At 40.0% G+C, this 15751-nt stretch overlaps 1 protein-coding gene across 1 annotated transcript in view; it reads left to right on the top strand.

Moving 5' to 3' along the window:
• Positions 1-15751, top strand: part of SNTB2 (syntrophin beta 2) — a 117465-nt gene that overhangs the window by 87818 nt on the left and 13896 nt on the right. The window contains exon 5 of the mRNA XM_059153810.1: positions 7191-7387. Coding sequence (XP_059009793.1) covers positions 7191-7387 — 197 coding nt within the window. The remainder of the gene's footprint in view (positions 1-7190; positions 7388-15751) is intronic.

The following is a 15751-nucleotide window of genomic DNA, read 5'->3' as shown; positions in this document are numbered from 1 at the left end:
TGGGTAGAGGGAGAAGCAGACTCCCTGCCAAGCAGGAACACCAATGTGCGACTCCATACCAGGACTCTGGGATCATGACCCGAGCCGAAGGCAGAGGCTTAATGGACTGGGCCACCCAGACACCCGAAGCAGCAGTTTAAAAAACACACTGTTGGGCACCTGGGTGGCTCAGGCCATTAAGTGTCTGCCTTCGGCTCAGGTCATGATCCCAGGGTCCTTGGTTCGAGCCCTATGTGGGGCTCCCTGCTCAGAAGGGAGTTTGCTTCTCCCTCTGCCTCTCCCCCGTCCCCCTCCAACCCTCCACCCTGGCTTATATTCACTCTCACTCTTTCTCGCTCAAATAAGTAAAATCTTTTTAAAAAAAAAATCACTGTCAGACAATGTTTTTCTTATAGAACTTTTGAAAACTTGGATGAGGATAGCACCTCAAAGAGCAATAAATAAAATGGCCTGTTCTTAGCTTCATTGTAGGCCATGTGCCTATAATATTTTTCTAAAAGTTTGCTGGTTCTATCCTTCACTCCTGTAATGATAATTTAAGCAAAAGGTTTTATTTATTTGTCAGAGAGAGAGAGCACACAAGCAGGGGGAGCTGCAGGCAGAGACGGATGTGGGACCTCCATCCCAGGACCCTGGGATTATAACCTGAGCCACAGGCAGACGCTTTACTGACTGAGCCATCCAGACGTCCGGAGAAAAAGGACTTCTAAGAGCAAATGGATGCTCCTTTACATTTCTTTCAGTTGTCAGAAAGCCACTATGGGTTCAGATAAAAGGCAACAGTGTGTCTTTCAAGAAAAAGGTATTTCTTCTCATCTACCATCTACCATCTATCATATACTGGTTTAGCCAAGTTAATCACATTAGTTCTCAACCCTGGATATACACTAGAATTACCTGGTGCATAACTTTTTTTTTTTTTTTTAGTTTTTTTATTTTTAAAGATTTTTTAATTTATTTGACAGAGAGAGATCACAAGCAGGCAGAGAGAGAGAGGAGGAAGCAAGCTCCCCGCTGAGCAGAGAGCCCGATGCGGGGCTCGATCCCAGGACCCTGAGATCATGACCCAAGCCGAAGGCAGAGGCTTAACCCACTGAGCCACACAGGCGCTCCTACCTGGTGCATAACTTTAAAAAATTACTTATGTCTGGCTCAAATCCTCAAGAATTCAGACTTAACTGGTCTAGGCAATCTTATTCTTATTAATACAAACTTACCCAGATAGTTCAGATGTATAGCCATTTGAAAAACACTAAACGAGTCATCTGCCAACTTTCTGGTCTGAGGACCTTTATATACTCCTAAAAACTAATGAAAACACAAAAATGCTTTTGCTTTTATGGGTTATACTGATTGATATTTACTATAATTAGAAGTTAAAAGGGAGAAATTTTAAAAAATAATTTAAAAATAAAAGTAAAGGGGCACCTGGGTGTCTCAGTGGGTTAAGCCTCCACCTTCGGCTCAGGTCATGATCCCGGAGTCCTGGAATTGAGCCCTGCACTGGGCACTCTGCTTGGCAGGGAGCCTGCTTCCTCCTCTCTCTCTGCCTGTCTCTCTCTCTACTTGTGATCTCTGTCAAATAAATAAAAGTAAAAAAAAAAAAAAAAGTAAAAAGCCTGTATGTTTCAATATGAATAACTTATTTTTATTAAAATAATATTTTCTAAAACAAAAAAATTAATGTGAAAAGTGGCATTGTTTCGTACTTTTTTAAAGATTTTATTTACTTATTTGACAGAGGTCACAAGTAGGCAGAGAGGCAGGCAGAGCAAGGGGAGGGGAAAGCAAGCTCCCCACTGAGCAGAAAGCCCAAGGTGGGGCTTGATCCCAGGACCCACTGAGCCACCCAGGCACCCCTGTTTTGCATTTTTTTGCTAATCTCTATGTATCTGGCTTAATAATAAATGATTTCTATCTCCTGTATTCTTTTTTTTAATATTGATTTATTTTATTTTATTTTATTTTATTTTATTTTATTTTATTTTATTTTACTTTCTTAAGATTTTATTTATTTATTTGACAGAGAGAGAGCAGGGAGACGGGGAGAAGGAAAAGCAGGCTCCCCACTGAGCAGGGACCCCCCCCCCCCCCCGATGTGGGGCTCAATCCCAGGACCTTAGGATCAGGACCTGAGCCGAAGCCAGATGCCCAACTGCCTGAGCCACCCAGGCACCCCTTACTTATTAATTTTGAAGAACAAGAGAGAGTCATGGGTGGGGGCAGAGGGAGAAAGAGATAAGCAGACTCCTGGTTGAGTGTGGAGCCCAGTGCAGGGCTCAATCCCACAACCCTGAGTTCATGACCTGAGCCAAAATCAAGAGTTGAGTCTGAAGCTCAACTAACCACGTAGGCACGCCTTTACTGTTACTTTTTTAGCAGCTTTACTGAAATAACCCACATACATACAATTCACCCATTCAAAGTGTGGTATTTAATAGTTTTTATTATGTGCACAGAGTTGTGTGACCATCACCATAATCAATATTAGGACAGTTTCATCATCATAAAAGGAAGTTCTTACCCATTGACAGACAGTAACTTCTCATTTTCCCCGCTGCCCACCCTTACTGGGAATCTAATTCTGTCTCTGTAGATTTGCCTATCCTGGACATTTCATATAAATGGAATCATATATAGCCTTTTATGTCTGATTTCTTTCCCATAGCATACTGTCTTCAAGGTTGATCCATGTTGTAGCATGTGTCATAGCTTCATTTCTTTTTATGGCTGAATAATGTTCCATTGTATGGATAGACCACATTTATCAGTTGATGGCCATTTGGCCTATTTACATTTTTTGAGTCTTATGAATAATGCTGCTGTAATATTCATATACAAGTTTTTATGTGAACATATGTTGGTTTGGGGGCATATATAGCTAGGAACAGAATTGCTGGGTCATATGGAGCTCTATATTTAACCTTTTTTTAGAAAGTACCAGGCTGTTTAGTACAGGTACAACATCATTTGAAATTCTTACCAGCAGGGTATGAGTTTTCCATTTTCTCCATACCCTCATGGTTTTAAGTTGTATTTCCCTAATAGCTAATGATGTTGAGCATCTTTTCATGTACTTATTGGCCATTTGTATACTTCTTTGGAGCAGTATCTATTTAAATCCTTGATTCTCTAATTGGGTCGCCTTTTAATTATTGAGTTGTAAGAATTCTTTATATATTCTGTAGGCAAATACCTTATCAAATATACGATTCGCGAATATAGTTCCTTTTCTGTGAGTTGTCTTTTACTTTCTTGACAGTGTCATTGGAAGCACAAAAATTTCTAATTTTGATGAAGTCCAATTTATCAGTCTCCTCTTGCATTTTTGTGTCACATCTAAGAAGGCTTTCCCTAATCCAAAGTCACAAAAATTTACTTCTGTGAGCTTTTCTAAAAGTTTTGTAGCTTTAGCTCTCAGACTCATTCTTTTATCCATATAGGGTCAGTTTTTCTGTAGTGTGAAATAGTGGTCAAACATCACATCATTCTTTTGCTTGGGAATATTCAGTTATCACAGTACCATTGTTAAATAGACTGTTCTTTCTCCATTGAAGTCTCTTGGCAAAAATCAGTTGATCATAACTAGGGTGTTGTTTTTTTTTTTTCTGGACTGTCAATTTAATACCTTGGTAGTAAGTTTTGAAATCAGAAGAGTGAATCCTCCAATTTTGTTCTTTTGCAAAATTATTTTGGTGATTGCAAGTTCCTTGCATTTTCATATGGATGTTAGGATTAGCTTGTTGATTTCTGGAAAATAAAAAAAAGATGAAATTTCATAGAGATTGCCTTGAATCTGTAGATCAATTTAGGGAATATTGCCATCTTAAAAATATAGTCTTCTGGTCCATGATCAAAGGTATCTACTTACTTAGGTCTCTAAATTCTTTCAGGAGAATTTATGAGTATAAATTTCAGGAGTTTTATGAGTATAAGTTTTATACTTCTTTCGCTAAATTTATTCCTAAGTATTTTTCATTTTGATCTATTATAAATGGATTTTTTTTCTTAATTTCCTTTATAGATTGTTCGCTCCTACTATATACAATCAATACATTGATTTTTTTTTTTCTTGAATGGGGAGGGGCATAGGGAGAGAGAGAATCTTAAGCAGGCTTCATGCCCAACATGGAGCCCAAAGTGGGACCCCATCTCATCACCCTGAGATCATGACCTGAGCTGAAATCAAGTGTCAGACACTTAGCCAACTGAACTACTCACATTGGGCTCCTTGCTCAGTAGAGAGCCTGCTTCTTCCTTTCCATCTGCTTGCAACTCTCCCTGCTTGTGCTCTCTTTCTTGCTCACTCTCTGTCAAATAAATAAATAAAATCTTTTTAAAAAAAAGAGTTTTAGTTTTTAAGTAATCTTTCCACCCAACATGGGGCTCGAACTCACATTCCTGAGGTTGAGTCGAATGTCTACTGACAGACACCCCAGTTATGTCTCATTCTTATCATGATTTGTACAGGCTAAAAATAAAAACTTTTAGAACAGACTGGACTTGCAAAATCCCCAGGTACAGCATTTATCAGAAATAATGGTCCCTTCTCCAATCAACCAAGAGTTAAATGAAGTATTCATGTAAGCATTTCATCGAAACCCTGAGGTTCATAGTTGCCATTCTGACTTACTGCCTTCAACTCTCCATTCTACTTTCTGTTTCTAAGAGTTGGTCTATAGGTACCTAATATTAGTAGAGTCAGGCAGTGTTTGTCTTTTTGTGACTGGTTTATTTCACTTAGTATAATGTTGACAAGGTTCATGTGTGTTGGTGTGTATGACAGGATTTCCTTTTTTTTTTTTTTTAAGATTTTATTTATTTATTTGACACAGAGAGATCACAAGTAGGAAGAGAGGCAGGCAGAGACAAAGGGGGAAGCAGGCTCCCCGCTGAGCAGAGAGCCAAATATGGGGCTCGATCCCAGGACCCTGAGATCATGACTGGAGCCAAAGGCAGAGGCTTTAACCCACTGAGCCACCCAGGCGCCCCGATTTCCTTCTTTTTAAGACTGAGTAATAATTTGTTGTATGTATATACCACTTTTTCTTCAGTTATTCATTCTGTCAATGGACATTTAAGTTGCTTTCACCTCTTGGCTATTGTGGATAATGCTGCAATGAACATAGATGTAAAATATCTCAATAATCTAATTTCAGTTCTTTTGGCTATATACTAAGAAATGAGTCTTTTCCCCATTTTTTAACTGGGTTTTTGTTTCTTTATTGTTGAGTTTTAAGAGTTCTTTGTATATTTTAGATATTAGTCCTTTATCAGATATGTGCTTTTCATATATTTTCTCCTACTCCGTGGCTTGTCTTTTCATTCTTTTAACAGTATCTTTCAAAAAGCAGAAGTTTTTAACTTAAAACTTACCAATTTTTTTTCATGGATCACACTTTTTGTGTTGTATCTTTTTAGATTACCTAGGTTTTCTCTTAAAATATCTTCTGCAAGGGGCGCCTGGGTGGCTCAGTGGTTTGGGCTGCTGCCTTCGGCTTGGGTCATGATCTCAGGGTCCTGGGATCGAGCCCCGCATCGGGCTCCCTGCTCTGCAGGAAGCCTGCTTCCCTCTCTCTCTCTCTCTCTCTCTGCCTGCCTCTCTGCCTACTTGTGATCTCTGTCTGTCAAATAAATAAATAAAATCTTTTAAAAAATATATCTTCTGCAAGTTTATACTTTTACATTTTACATTGAGGTCTACGATCCCTTTTGAATTAATTTTTGTGGAAAGTGTAAGGTCTTCCAAAAGAAAACACCAGGCCTGATGGGTTCATTGGTGAATTCTACCAAACATTTAAGGAAGAAATTCCCTATAATCTCTTTCAGAGGACAGAAGCAGTGGGAATACTTTCTCATTCTGTGAGGCTAGCATTACCCTAATACCAACACCAGACGAAGACCTTATAAGAAAATGTAGACCAATATCTCTCATGAATATAAATGCAAAAGTCCTCAACAAGTATTAGCAAATCAAATCCAAAAAAGTATAAAAAGAATTATATATCATGACCGAGTGGGATTTATCCCAGATATGTAAGGCTGGTTCAGTATTCTAAAATCAATTAATGTCATCCATCCCATCAAGAAGCTAAACAAGAGGGGTACCTGGGTGGCTCAGTGGGTTAAAGTCTCTGCATTCAGCTTAGACACTGATCCCAGGGTCTTGGGATCAAGCCCCATTTTGGGCTCTCTGCTCAGCAGGGAGCCTACTTCCCCCCCCTACCCCCGCCTGCCTCTCTGCCTATGTGTGATCTCTGTCCGTCAAATAAATAGAATCTTAAAAAAAAAAAAAAAAAAAAGGAAGCTAAACAGGAAAAATCATATGAATCTATCAAGAGATGCAGGAAAGTCATTTGACAAAATTCAATACCGGTTTCTGATTTTTAAAAAAGAAAAGTAAACTAGGAATAGAAGGGAATATTCTCAACTTGATAAAAACTGTCTACAAAAAATCTCTAGCTAATATGCTTAATAATGAGAAACACAGTTTTCCCATTACAATCAGGAACAAGGCAAGGATGTCCTGTCCCCTCTTGCCATTCCTTTTTAACATCCTACAAGCAATTCTTGCTAATGCAGTAAGTTAAGAAAAGGAAGTAAAAGGTATACAGATAAATGGCTGACAGGAGGAGGGGGAGGGGATGAATAAGCAGAGCAAAGAGAACTTTTAGGGCAAATACTGTGTGTATTATAATGACGGATATATGTTGTTACACATTTGTCCAGACCTATAGAATTCACAACACCAAGAGTGACCCCTAAAGTCAACTATGGACTTTGGGTGATTATGATATGTCAGTGTAGGTTCATTCTTGGTAGGAAAAAAAAGTACCATCTAGTGAGCGATGTTGATAAGAGGGGAGGCTGTTTGTATGTGGGGGCTTAACACGTCCTAGTCAAAACTGAACCTTTCTTTGACCTGTGCAGCCTTTTCAGAGCATAAAAAGGAATGGAATATTGGGCCTTAGCTCATCCAGCCCAGTGTTCTGCCTATGACTTGAGGGGTCATTTTATGGGACAAAAGAATGGTATATACTTCAAAGGCTATAATATTGTTTTGAAATATACTTTGCCAGAACTGCAGGTAGCTTTTATAACTTTCTGCTTATTTACCAGCATAAATTGCTGACATTTTCTTATACCACTGTATTAATTACTTTTGATCTTTGCCCTCTTTGTGGTCCTAGGTTGGTTCATTCTGGCTCTGGATGTCGATCACCCTCACTTGGATCTGACCTCACGTTTGCTACCAGAACAGGCTCTCGGCAGGGCATTGAGATGCATCTCTTCAGGGTGGAGACACATCGGGATCTGTCGACCTGGACCAGGATACTTGTTCAGGGTTGCCATGCTGCTGCTGAGCTACTTAAGGAAGTCTCACTAGGTATAGATCCTGACACACCATTTCAAATAGTAATTACATGGAAATGTTATACTTTGTTTAAAGTAAAAACCAGGGGGTGCCTGGGTGGCTCAGTGGGTTAAAGCCTCTGCCTTTAGCTCAGGTTATAATCCCAGGGTCCTGGAATAGAACCCCACATCGGGCTCTCTGCTCAGCAGGGAGCTTTTTTCCCCCTCTCTCTCTGCCTGCCTCTACTTGTGATCTCTGTCTGTCAAATAAGTAAATAAAATAAAATAAAAAATAAAGTAAAAACCAGAGACGTCTGGGAGGCTCAGTTGGTTGAGTGTCCCAACTCTTAATTTCAGCTCAGGTCATGATCTCAGGGTCCAGAGATTGAGCCCCACTTTGGGCTCTGCACTGGGTGTGGAGCCTACGTGGGATTCTCCCTTTCCTTCTCCTTCTCCCTCTGCCCCTCCAACTCGTGCTCTCTCTCTCTCTATCAAATGAATAAATAAATCTTAATTAAAAGAGGCACCTGGGTTGAGCATCTGCCTTCCACTCAGGTCATGATCCCAGGGTTCTGGGATCATGTCCCGCATCAGAACCTTGCTCAGCAGGGAGTTTGCTTCTCCCTCTCCCTGTGTCTGCCACTCCCCTTGCTTATGTTCTCTGTCTCTCTGTCAAATGAATAAATAAAATCTTTAAAACAAAATCTTAAAAAAAAAAAAAATAAAGTAAAAACCATTACTCAAAAATATTCTAAAATATGGCAGCATAAAATGATCTTGATGGAAGAAACCTGGTTTTTCTGTTTCAGTAGTAAAGTTTCCCTAAACCTTATATATGGCTCCTTTATAACACCCTTTGTACAACGTGACAGTTTTGGTGTTCATTGTTTTAATCTGTATATGATAGCGTAAGGACTGATTTACTAAGTACTAGATGCACTAAACTTCTGTTCAGAAGATTTAGTCTAAGATATGGATAAACACCCTTAAAATATGGGCATATTACAAGGCTTATGGCTACAGAAAAATAAGGAATTTTGTGTAGGAGTTTGTCTTCAAATTTTGAAATAAGCATCTAAAGGAGAGAAGCCTGGTGGTGTCTTTTCATTGTTGAAGCGCCCTCTTGTGGCTAGTCCTTATGGCTTCCTTTGTGTATATATATGTATGTACACGTGTAGGTATTTCCAGATTGTTTTCCATTTTAACAAGAACAAAGAATAGTCAAAATGAAGATATAGAGTTTCTAATATGGTTTGAATTAATTTTATCTTTTTAAAAATATTTTATTTATTTGAGAGAGATAGAGAGAGAGAGCGTGAAAGGGGGAAGGGTCAGAGGGAGAAGCGGACTCTCCACTGAGCCGGGAGCCTGTTGCGGGGCTCTATCCTGGGACCCCGGGATTATCACCTGAGCCAAAGGCAAATGCTTAATCGACGGAACCATCCAGGTAACACTAATTTGATTATCTTGGTTCCAATACAGTTTACTTAATTTTGCTCCTGTTTTCTATGTATTTTATTTTATAAACAGTTTTATAGAATTTTATAAAAAGAGAAAATGTTTAAAGGGAAGAATGTCTTGTAATTTATCTTTCTTTCCATTGCTTTTGGAAAGTGAGAGATCTCCATGGCTTTAGAACTGCATAGGTAACATTTCCATGGGTCATCTTCTAACATTGGCAGAGGGAGAATTTTTTAAATGTTGTCAAAATGACATAATTCTTCAACCCATTAGTAATTGGTTGATATTTTCCTTACAACCACAGTGATGATTCAAGTAGTGACACCAGTGACTAGTAAGACCCCACCTTGGATTTCACCTAAAGCCACCATTTCCACACTTTTTCATCTGTGTGTTTCCCACCCATTTTCACTATAGAGTGGTTGGTGACCACGCTCTGGTTTTAGTCTTGGGCACAGAATATGCTTTCTGGGTTGTGTCCTCAATGTGAAGGTCTATAGTGCTCTCTGTTCCTTTGGGGAGCCCAAGAACATTCATTAGGCCCTTTACTGGCATCTGAGATCACCATATCGTCTTTAAGAATCCAGAGAGAAGGGCACCTGGATGGCTCAGATGGTTAAGGGTCTGTCTTCAGCCCAAGTCATGATCCCAAGGTCCTGGGATTGAGCCCTGCATCAGGCTCCCTGCTCAGCAGAGAATCTACTTCTCCCTTTGCCCATCCCCCTTGGTCATGCTGTCTCTCTCACTCAAATAAATAGATGAAATCTTTAAAAAAAAAAAAAAAAATCCAGAGAGATGTGTTTCCCAAAACAAAGAATGCATTTTAGATTTTTAACATTTTTCACTTTCCTGTTGTTGCTCTGCTGTCTGACAGCTAAACTTCTGGCTGGAAACAACAATCTGTCCAGTCCCTAGCTCACGGTTGTTTAAATACAGATGGCTTGAGGGGAGGATTGGTTGGGTCCTTATACTTTATTTTTTGGTAATTTTGAACCTTTTTATTCCCACTTACAGCTGTCTTTTAATATTACCTTGATAATACTTTCATTTCCACAATTCAGGTCAACTGATATACTTACTAATCACTTACTCTGAATTTAGAACTGTGCCACATGTACTAAAGTGACTGAAAGTAAACTGTTTTGATGAGAGCCAGAATTCCTTTAAAATGCATTTGTGTGTGTCTGTGTGTCATACACCTGATCTTTGTCTTACTATGTGTGTGCTTAATGTGCACATCCTCATTTGCGTATACAAACGTACATATATAAGCATGTCCTGCAGATGCATGTTATCACTTGGTGTTATTGTTGGGAGATTCAGAAAGGTTTATTTAAAACTATAATTATGGCACATTGTACTACCTATTCAGGTATCTGTGGCCTAAAGAACATCAGAACATTGACAAGAAGAAATCATAAATTTAAGCTCTATTTCTTTGTCTCTTATGTGTATTGGTTATGGTTTATGCATTTATTTATTTATTTGTATAGTATACTCATTTAGAAAAATTTTGGTAACTACCTTTAAGATTTTGCTAGTGAGCGCAACACATGAACTTCATAATGTTCATTTAGTTTTATTTATTTATCTTTAAAGATTTATGGGCACCTGGGTGGCTCAGTGGGTTAAAGCCTCTGCCTTCCGCTTAGGTCATGATCCCAGGCACCTGGAATCGAGCCCCACATTGGCTCTCTGCTCAGCGGGGAGCCTGCTTCCTCCTCTCTCTCTGCCTGCCTCTCTGCCTACTTGTGATCTCTCTCTGTCAAATAAATAAATAAAATCTTTTTTAAAAAAGGATTTTGTTTATTTACTTGTCAGAGAGAGAGAGAGGGAGAGAGGCAAATGCAGGGTCCCTGCTGAGCAAGGAGCCCAGTGCAGTACTCAATCCCAGGACCCTGCGATCATGACCGGAGCCAATGACAGACATTAACCCACTGAGCCACCCAGGCATCTGTATAATGTTCATTTAGTTTTAAACCTTTGTTCGATTACAGTAGAATTGGTATATGATCCTTCCAGAACACAGGACTATTTCCTTTTAGTAAATATGAACCTCAAGATCACTAAGCAGAAAATACAGTTAATTCTTTGATATATTTAAAACCATTTTCCATTTTTTATAGGAATTCAAAGTATGAAAATACATATATGTATATATTTGTTTGAACTTTAATAAATATTCTTCTAAAGGCTAATTTCATCATACCAGTTACCCAAACTTTACAATTTTTAAATCAAAGAACTTTATGGAGATACTCTGCATTTCTATAGTTTTGATGTTATAAAGGCTAAGTAGTAGTAGATACAGGAGGATTTGCTTTAGTGAAGATGTAGAAAATCTCCAAAAGGAGAAGAAAAATGAGCATTTTGAAGTGTTTATATTGTTAGCATATATAATGAAAGAGTTTGCTTTTTAACCGTGTTCTTGATTTTGTAAAATTCTCTTGAATTTTTATTCAGCTACTGGGCAAATATGGATTGAGTGTATACTCTATACTTGTACTGGCTGTACTAAAATAGAGTAGGCATAGCCCCTGCCTTTGAAGTTGGAAGGACAGAAGCAGAAGGAATAATGAGTACTTACCAGGGTTGTTATAAGTCATAAATTGAATGTATGTTTCCTCTGACCCTAACACACACACTTCTAAGCCTTTATTTTTTTTTTAAAGATTTTATTTATTTGTTTGACAGACAGTGATCACAAGTAGGCAGAGAGGCAGGCAGAGAGAGAGAAAAGTGGAAGCAGGCACCCTGCTGAGCAGAGAGCCAGATGCGGGGCTCGATCCTAGGACCCTGAGATCATGACCGGAGCCGAAAGCAGAGGCTTAACCCACTTAACCACCCAGGCACCCCATAAACCTATATTTTTAAGATAAAAGAACTGGCATTAATGTTGTGAGGGCTTGAATTGGGTCTTTTCTGACTCCAAAACCAGTGCCTTAAGCCCCTGCTTTCCCCCCTCTAAATGACTCATTCTTATGCGCAGATTAAACTCCTAGAGGATATATACAGTATCATTTTCTCTTAATTCATTAAATCAACAAACATTTATTGAGTGTTTTTTTACTTACAGAGTGCTGTGCTTTGTAATGTGAGAAATAAATATAAATAAGACCTACTTCATGCCTTTGACCAAATAGCTATAAGAAAGGAACATAGTGTCATGTTCTTTGTAAGCCTGGGCATGATCAGTCCATTGATTATACTTGATAGACTTGCATTTTTTTTTTTTTTTTTATTTGACAGAGAGAAATCACAAGCAGATGGAGAGGCAGGCAGAGAGAGAGAGAGAGAGAGAGAGAAGCAGGCTCCCTGCCGAGCAGAGAGCCCGACGCGGGACTGGATCCCAGGACCCCTAGATCATGACCCGAGCCGAAGGCAGCAGCTCAACCCACTGAGCCACCCAGGCGCCCCTAGACTTGCATTTTTTATGTGCAGGAACAGATGATATTGCTTCAGCCTTTCTCCAAGAGAGTCCTGGGCAATCAGGCCAGGTTGAACCCACAAAGCCCATTACCTTCTGGATTTTTCTGGAAGACCCAGGGGAGCCCAAGGTGGCTCAGTCCTGCAGCTACTGAAGGAAAGGTCTTACATGAAATACTGCAGCCCTCCAGACCCCTCATACCGAGTAACTGGCCGCAGAACAGCAGAAACAAGATTTGCAGCAGAGCATTTCTTTGATGTTAGGATAGTTGTCCTTCAGGATACACTGCTAATCTCCAGTAGTCTCTCATTTAAAAAAGATGCAAAATAAAGAAAAATTAAAAAATAAAATAAAAAGACACAAAGTAGAAACCATGGGATGTATTTACCAGCAATTATCTTGATATAACAATAAATTTATTAATGAGCCTTTTTTCCTCTTGGCTTTATTAAATTTTTTTACTACTGGAAAGCTGCTTGGAAGTTATCTTTAACATGTATCATTGTACTCAGCAGTATCCCATAGTTTGAAAAAGCCAGTGTCTCCCCAACTTAGCAGACTGTGAGATAGTAGTCAGAGCACACAAAGGAAAACTAAGGCTGGTGGGGACCATTAGCTTCATGCAAACCGTAGAAGAAGGAAAGGAGCAGCCAGTAGGGCTAAATGTATCAGGATGGTTTAGGCTGAAATTAACAGAAAATCCCCTCTAAAACTAGATTAAACATTAAAGAAATGTATTATCTACATAGAAGAAAGAGTAAGAATAAAAGGCGAGGGGATACCTGGTGGGTCAGTTGGTTAAGCATCTGCCTTCCGCTCAGGTCATGATCCTCGGGGTCCTGGAGTTGGGCTCCCTGCTCAGCTGGGAGCCTGCTTCGCCCTCTGCCTGCCACTCTCCTTGCTTGTGCTCTCTCTCTCTGACAGATAAATAAAATCTTTTCTTTAAAAGATTTTCTTTAAAAGATTTTAAAGAAAAGATTTTATTTATCTGTCAGAGAAAAACACAGCGAGAGAGGGAACACAAGAAGAGGGAATGGAGAAGGAGAAGAAGGCTTCCCGCCAAGCAGGGAGCCCAATGCGGGACCTGAACCCAGGACCCTGAGATCACGACCTGAGCCAAAGGCAGACACTTAATGACTGAGCCACCCAGGCGCCCCAATAAATAAAAGCTTAAAAAAAAAAAAGGATAGAAGGTGAGGGGTGGTCTTTCCTTCCCAATTGTATTTCTTTCCAATCTGATTGAGCCAATTTGGTTCATGTGTATACTTTGGACCAACAACAGTTACCAGAGGAAAGCTGTGCTCGGATTGGCTCAGCCGCTATCTACCCTTGAAATTGAGATGACCCTTCTTTGTAACACATGAGGAAAAAGTGTAGAAATTTGAATAAAAATAGGGTTTGGGGGGTGCCTGGGTAGATCAGTGGGTCAAAGCTTCTGCCTTCAGCTCAGGTCATGATCTTGGGGTCCTGGGATTGAGCTCCACATCGGGCTCTCTGCTCATCAGGGAGCCTGCTTCCTCCTTTCTCTCTCTGCCTGCCTCTCTGCCTACTTGTGATTTCGGTCTGTCAAACAAATAAAAAAAATCTTTTAAAAAAATAGGGTTTGGCTGTAAAGGAAGAATGGAGAAATAGAAACTGGGTAGACAGCTGACAGTGAGTACTTACAAGTATCAAGACAAGAGCTAAGGAAGCTGGTTGGATTCAGCAACATGGAGATAATTATTGGTGCCCTTCAGAAAAGATACTCAGTGGTATGATGGCTTTGGCAGACTGAAAAGGACTGAGGATTGAATGGAAAGTGAAACACAGTGAAACACAGATAAACTGACTAAAGACACTCCTTTTAAGAAAAGAAAGCGGGGCTCCTGGCTGCTTCAGTCAGTAGAGCTCAGTTGGTAGAGATTAACTCCTGATCTTGGGGTTGTAAGTTCAAGCTGCATGTTGCATGTAGAGAGTACTTAAAAATAAAATCTTTTTAAAAAGAGAGAGGGGGTGCCTGGGTGGCTCAGTCGTTAAGCATCTGCCTTCGGCTCATGTCATGGTCCCAGGGTCCTGGGATCGAACCCTGTATCGTGGGCCCCCTGCTCAGCAGGAAGCGTGCTTCTCCCTCCCCAACTCCCTCTGCTTGTTCCCTCTCTCGCTGTTTCTCTCTCTGTGTCAAATAAATAAATAAAATCTTTAAATAAAGAGATAGAGAGAAAAAGGGAAGCTGAGGATTGAGTAATGGCATTTCTTCTGATAATGAGAGATTTGAACATCTAAAAATATTAATGCAGGAGATCCAGTTTAAAGAGAAATGTTGAGGGGCTCCTGGGTCCTCCATCGGTTGCTAATCTGACTTTTTTTTTAAAGATTTTATTTATTTGAGAGAGAAAGAGAGAGTGTGCATGAGTTGGGAGGAGGGGCAGAGGGAAAGGGAGAAGAAGACTTCTTTCTGAGCAGGGAGCCCAACACAGGGCTCGATCCCAGGACCCTGAGCCATAGGCAGACACTTAATTGACTGAGCCCCAGGTACCCTGAGTGTCTGACTCCCTATGATTTCAGCTCAGGTCATGATCTCAGGGTTGTGAAATCGAGCCCCATGATGGGTTCCATGCTAGAGTCTGCTTAAGATTCTCAGTCTCTCTCAAAAGGAAAAAAAAAAAAAAAAATAGAAAAAAAAAATACTTGAGTGTAATAATTGAACCTTAAACATGAAGTCAGAGAATATTCTAATGCAGACTATTAATGATACAGGGAGATTCTCCTCAGAGAACTTCGTTCAGAATGATTGAGCTTGTATGAGAGTACATGTGGTAAACTGGAGATTTCTGGGTTTTAGGTGGTTGGCGCGCACATAAGCGTTCTCACTCTTCCCCCACCCGCTGCCTCTCACCCCATCCCTGGTCACCACCTTGTCCTTGACCCCTATTCCAGGTGGTGGGTTGGTTATGAATTAAGTCTCACAGATGAAATGAACTTAGAGAAGAGATGAGGGTGTCTGTTTTACATATTACTTGGTAATAAAATTTTCCCAAAGATGCTGAAAGTTTATTAGATTTTTAGACTAGTTGAAATGTCATGATTTACTAATTCTGCTGTATAGTATACACTCAGCAAAGTGGCCATTGTTATGTTTGTTATTGTTACTTAAACCCCAGAGAATTAGCACCTCTAATTAAGCCTTTTAAGGTTACCCAGAATTGGGCCACCTGGGTGGCTCAGTGGGTTAAGCCTCTGCCTTCAGTTCAGATCATGATCTCGGGGTCCTGGGATTGAGCCCCGCATCGGGCTCCATGGGGAGCCTGCTTCCCCCTCCCCTGCCTGCCTTTTCGCCTACTTGTGATCTCTGCTTGTCAAATAAATAAGTAAAATCTTCTTTAAAAAAAGATTACCCAGAATTAGACTATTCCCCTCTCCTCTATCCTCCAATATAGTGTCTTGTCCAATTCCCTGGTATAGGATGTAGTTCATTTTTCTGTATCCGTATTTCCTTTTCTTTCTCTCTCACTTGTCTGAATAGGAAGCATC

The sequence above is a fragment of the Mustela lutreola genome, chromosome 16 (genome assembly GCF_030435805.1).
Source record: "Mustela lutreola isolate mMusLut2 chromosome 16, mMusLut2.pri, whole genome shotgun sequence".
Lineage (NCBI taxonomy): Eukaryota > Metazoa > Chordata > Mammalia > Carnivora > Mustelidae > Mustela > Mustela lutreola.
This window is presented reverse-complemented; position numbering and strand designations above follow the sequence as displayed.